Genomic DNA, 6,000 nt, shown 5'->3' with positions numbered 1-6,000 from the left:
ATTGCTCTTATGTTGCATCCAAGATACAAATTACAGTTCATGCATTGGTTGATTAGTCAAAATTTTGGGTGAGGTGGCATCTAGTTTAAAAGAAAAAAGTGAAGTCTAGTTTGAAATTACTTTTTCAAGAGTATAATGGTGGAAGAGATGAAATAGAAGTTAACTCACAAGAAGCTCGATTCAATGAAGGAGGTAGTGATGATCCTTATGGTTATAACCATTTTTTTTTCAAAAAACTAGCTCTAATAAATTTGAATTAAGCAAATACTTGGAGGAAGCCTTAGAAGAGAGTTACGTAGATTTGGATATTTTGAATTGGTGGAAGCTCAACTCGGGTAGATTTCCAATTCTTTCAAAAATGGCTAAAGATTTGCTTGCCATACCTGTTTCTATAGTGGCCTCTGAATCTGCCTTTAGTATTGGAGGAAAAGTTCTTGATCCATATCGTAATTCTCTTACACGTAGAATGGTAGAAGCACTTATTTGCACACAAGATTGGCTTAAAAGAACACAACTACCATTGTTTTCAAATGAAAATGGGGATTTTGAAGAGTTGGAGAAATTTGAACAAAGTAACAAGCTAGATCTATTTTATACTGCATTATTGTATTATATACTTATTATAATTTGATCAATAATTGATAACTTTTTTTTTTTTATTTTGCAGCAATTGTTTCCCCACCTGACATTGCTTATTGAGCCTCCTCTATTACACCTGGAGATGATTGAAGATGGATTATTTAGTTAATGATATAATTTGGACATTGTAATTCTTGTTGTGGCTCATGTTGCTTTGACTTAATTAGTAGATATTTTGGTGGATATAATATGATCATAGTGATTACTTAGTAGATATTTTGATTTGACTTAAAAGGGTATATAGCTTTAGGTGAGACTCAAAGTCAATTGAGCAAATACGTGGTGGAATGTTTTGAATTGGATATTTTCAAGTTTCTTTTAAGAATTAAGATATGTATTGTAATTCTTAATAGGTGGTGTGAGTTGTGTCCATGGATGTCTTTATTTTTTCATGTTATAGTTTATTCCTTTTACTTCTAAAAAATAGTTTTAAAATCTGGGTTTAAAAATATTGGTAAAAAAATATGATTAAAAAAAATTTAAAAATTGAGTTAAAAAAATTTCTTTACAAAATCTGGTTCAAAAAATTGGTTTAAAAAATGTGGTTCAAAAATATGTTTTAAAAAACTGGTTAAAAAACTGGTTTCAAAAAACCAGTTTTAAATCGGTTTTTATCCGACCCATTTTGAAAATGGATTAATCCATAAATCTGGATTGAAATTGGTTCGAAACTTGTCCATTAATTAGGTTCGGTTCAAAATCGGATCAATAAACTGGATCGAATCAAAATCTACTAAATCAATTCATTTAAAAGCGGATTGGATCGGTTTGGATCGGTTTTTTAAAAAAATCGATCCATTCCCACCCCTAAAATTAAGAATCAAAGTGGTTATTTACTCTATTAATATAAGAAACTAGTAAGTTCAATCAATATTAATTGCGTAATTATAGAAATTATAATGATATTATAATAAAATATTAACTATATTAATTATTAATTACGAGAGATTTTAAAATAAATATAATAAAAAATTTACATATATTTTTTTTTTCACAAGATTCACGTAAAATCTTTTTGTAACATTATAATAAAATATTAATTATTAATTATGAAAAATTTAAAATAGTAAATTATATTTTTAGTCTCTTTGTGATATGAAATTTATAATTTTAGAATTTTATTTGTTGACTCATTTTTATTTTATTTTATCATTTTTGTAAAATAAAAATGAAATTAAAAATAAAATTTATCATAAATATTTTAAATATTAATTGTCATGTTGTTTATTTGATATCACGAGACAAAAACTATAGTTTAACTTAAAAATAATTAAAAAAATCCGTGTAACTTTTTTTTTACAAAAGTCACATTAAAAAAACTATAACCGCATAATAAAACTTTAATTATATTTAATACGGATAATTTTAAATTATATTAATAAAATATTTTATTACATCATAATAATTTTCACTTTTTCTTTCAAATTGCCTATTTTGTAAAAAGTATGAACATCCTTATTTTCTTATTACCTTTTTCCTCTATTAACCAATAACTTAACTTTTCTAGTATTTTTTATAAAATTTTTTAATATAAAAAGAAATAATATTTATTTTTAAAAACTAAAATCAATTTTTTAATATTAAATGAAAATAATTATCTCGTGTGAGAGTATTTTTAGAGATTTTTTTTGATAAGAATGTTTTAAATTTTTTTTAACTAATTTAATTTTTTATTTATCATATTTATTTATAAATTAAAATTTAATATTTTAAAAATAAATTTTCCATGATTAAAAATAATCATATATCACAATAAAAAATATTTATCTTAAATCTAAAATATAATTTATATGTTAAATATATCTATTTATATAAATTTTAAATATAATTTATATATTTAAATATAAACTTTATTTATATATAATTTATTATAAAATTTATTTATATATAATAAATATTTAATGTTCAAATACATATACTAAAAAAATACTAATAATAATTAAAAGATTTGGTGTATGGTGGCTCACACTCTTTAACACTCTAATTTTATATAAAAGGTCATGCTTATAACTCATTTTCTCCATAACCAATTAAGTATCATAAGAAAATTAAATAATAGTTTAAATTTATTTTTGATCTTTAAGTTTTTTGTTTATGTAATTTTTGTTTAACTTTTAGTTCATGTTATGACTTTTATTTATTTATTTATTTATTTTACTGTTTTAAGTTATATATCAAATATTTAAACATGAAAAATGATACAACCTTTTGAATATAAGTTGCGAAAATTATTCCGAAAATTAAAATATTAATTTAAATTATAAAATATTAAATTAAATAATTATTTTATAATAAATTTATTAAAAAATATTAATAATTTAATGTTTAAAAGATGATTCAAACTCTATTTATTTTGAAGGATCTAGCATTGTTTACTTAAACATTATTTCATGTAAATTTCAATAAATTTATGTTTAAAGGAATGCTATATCGTTCGAAAACTATATGCAACAGTTGAAAATTTCAAATATTAATATTTTTTAATAATTTTATTATTAAATAATTATTTAATTTAATATTTTATAATTTAAATTAATTTTTTTAAAGATTCGAAATGTATTTCGAGATATTCGGAGGTTGTAGAATTTTTCTTATGACGTGCGTAAAATGATTTGACATGTGAAAAGCAAGAATAGATTTGACATGTGAGTAAAAGATAAAAAAGATGTTTAAGACTAAAATATTTTTTTAAGTGTAGAAAACATTCTTTTAGATTTTCTTTTATTTATTAATGTTTGGCTGCGTGAACGAGACCGGTAATTATTAATTAAAAATAAAAAAAAATTGTCGGGATCTTGGTGAAGTGGGGAAACGACGCGTCATATATTGATCTCCATCTGTCATGGACTCATGGAAGAAACGTTTCTGCAATAGTTTCCGTTAACTTATTCTCTATACCCTCTTTATTCGCCTTTCAAACTCCTAACGGGTTCTTCTTACACAGTTCTTGATTGAGTCTTGACTTCAACATGAGCGATGCCAAAGAACAATTTCTCAGAGAGTTTGGTGAATATTATGGCTATCCTAACGGCTCCAAGTCCATTGATCAAATTCGAGCCACTGAATTCAAGAGATTACAATTACAAGGTCATACTCATACTTACTTCATCTTTTCTATGCATTAAGAAAACTCGATATTGTTTCCGTTTCCGATTAACATCCTTTTTATCAATCCCCGTTGGTTATCACTTATCAGCTTTAGTTATCAATGAATTAAAAATCTCTGTTTCAACTGTGCGATTGCGAGTGGACAATTCTTTTCTTATTTGTTTTATGTTTTTCCGATTCGAGATAATAGATCTTGTATACTTGGATCATGCTGGTGCGACTTTATACTCTGACCTGCAAATGGAATCAGTTTTCAATGATCTAACCACTAACGTATACGGAAATCCTCGTATCCTATTATGATTGATAATCGTTACACTTCAATAGTTTACAACTTTCGGATTCTGTCAGAAGGATTCTTAATACTGAATGCAGAGTGAGTTTTTGTATTTGGTGGTTGACACAGTCTTTATGAAGTGAAATTCCTTAATCTTGATACTAGATAGCCAAAGTGATTCCAGTTCTGCAACTCTTGAGATCGTGAGGGATGCCCGCCAGCAGGTATAAGTAAATGTGCAATTAGTAAACATGTTGACCGTGTTCTTTTCACTTAAATATTGATAAATTGGGATTAGTTTCTGGATTGATAGATCTTATAAAGAGAAAAGTTGCTGCTAATATTTTTATGCAAACATCTGTTCTATTTCATTGCTGGATAATATAAGAAGGCGTACTGAATGTCATTAATTTGCCTGGGGGTTTACTTTGTTTTACTTTGGTTGACTGGGGTGGGTCACCAAATTAGGTTTGTCCCAACTAGCTGTTGCTTGCTCACTAGGAAATTGCTGTTGGTGTTTCTTTTTGTACTTTTTGATATCTGTTCTGGAAATTTCTACATTTGCTATTTAACTATCAGTCATACAGGTCCTTGACTACTGCAATGCATCTCCCAAAGAATACAAATGTGTATTTACCTCAGGGGCAACAGCAGCGCTGAAGCTGGTTGGAGAGGCTTTTCCGTGGTGTTGTAACAGTAATTTTATGTATACAATGGAGAATCATAATAGTGTTCTTGGAATAAGAGAGTATCCTGCATGATAAAAAATGATGTTATTCAATTATACAATAATTGCCTTTGTCCCACTCCAGGAGAGTGGAGGGTACAACATGGAGGTAGAAAATGATATTCTAGTGTTCACTTTCTTGTCACAAAGCTGTTGCAAGGAAAAAGAATGGATATTCCATGATAGTTACGGTTAAATATGTTGCTGTTATACAATGTATTTAAGTTAGTAAAGTGGGATAAATAAATCTTGCCATTAGAATGCTAGGATCACACTATTTATCATTGGTTGAAATTTATTAGAAATCACAAAATTTTGTTGGTCCTATTTCCTATATAATAGGCCCTACTCATGATTTTGTAGTTTTTATTTTCAATAAATTTTAATCAATAGTAAAAAGTGTATTAGAAGTGTGTTTCTAGCACTATTCATCATAGCATTAAATGTCCAGAAGTCATTAATATATTTATTTTGTCCCTGATGTGACTCTAATCCAATTTTTTCAAATTATTTTTCTGTTCAATGGGACTTCGGTACTCAACTATATGTGTGTGTGTAATTTTTTTTCTAGTGATTTTCTTTTAATTTCTCAAGTTTGGATTTAGAGAATGCCTTATCTCTTCTGACTCTGTTATCAAATATAATCTTATCTTGCAGGAACACTGCTTTAATGACATTTTTCTGTCATTGTCTGATAAATATAAATGTGTTTTTAAATTTTTTTCATTATGATTGCTTTGCTATAGTAAATTATTAATGATACTGTTCTGTGTACCTCCTTAACTAGTATAGATATGCTCTTGGTCAAGGAGCATCGGCCATTGCGGTAGATATTGAAGAGGATATACATCCTGGAATAACAGGAGAACTGATTTCTACGAAGGTATCACTACATGAGATTCAAAGGAGAAAAGTAGCTGGATCACTGGAAGGAGAGCCAACAGGTAACTGTTGAGGTCATTGATATGTTTCTGGAATCTGGATTTAGGTGACTTACCTTATATCTGTTCGTTCAATGCAGGTGTTGTGTATAATTTGTTTGCCTTTCCCTCAGAGTGCAATTTCTCAGGGTTGAGATTTGGCATGGACTTGGTGAAGATTATCAAAGAAGACTCGAGCAAGATTTTGGGAATTTCTTCAGCTTGCAAGTAAATCATTCTATGAAAAATGACTTGATTTTTGAATATTTAACTATTTGATTGTGCAGACTCTAACATATAGCTTGTATGTAAAATTGATTATGATATGC

The 6,000-nt window shown here is 27.2% G+C and overlaps 1 protein-coding gene across 11 annotated transcripts in view; it reads left to right on the top strand.

The window, feature by feature from the left end:
• The first annotated feature begins 3,451 nt into the window (after positions 1 to 3,451).
• Positions 3,452 to 6,000, top strand: part of ABA3 (molybdenum cofactor sulfurase (LOS5) (ABA3)) — a 69,888-nt gene continuing 67,339 nt past the window's right edge. For 3 of the 11 annotated variants that reach the window (XM_020382691.3, XM_083062833.1, XM_083062834.1), the window contains exons 1-6: positions 3,454 to 3,726; positions 3,938 to 4,036; positions 4,190 to 4,248; positions 4,612 to 4,772; positions 5,544 to 5,695; positions 5,773 to 5,899. In XM_020382691.3, coding sequence (XP_020238280.2) covers positions 3,609 to 3,726; positions 3,938 to 4,036; positions 4,190 to 4,248; positions 4,612 to 4,772; positions 5,544 to 5,695; positions 5,773 to 5,899 — 716 coding nt within the window. In that variant the 5' untranslated portion in view covers positions 3,454 to 3,608. Of the gene's footprint in view, positions 3,727 to 3,937; positions 4,037 to 4,153; positions 4,249 to 4,611; positions 4,773 to 5,543; positions 5,696 to 5,772; positions 5,900 to 6,000 lie in introns of all 11 variants that reach the window. The other 8 variants (XR_002241350.3, XM_083062831.1, XM_083062832.1 and 5 more) reach the window with 6 other exon arrangements.

This window comes from Cajanus cajan, chromosome 8, assembly GCF_000230855.2.
Source record: "Cajanus cajan strain Asha chromosome 8, NIPB_CcT2T_4, whole genome shotgun sequence".
Lineage (NCBI taxonomy): Eukaryota > Viridiplantae > Streptophyta > Magnoliopsida > Fabales > Fabaceae > Cajanus > Cajanus cajan.
The sequence above is the reverse complement of the archived record's forward strand: the minus strand, read 5'-3'. Positions and strand labels throughout refer to the sequence as shown.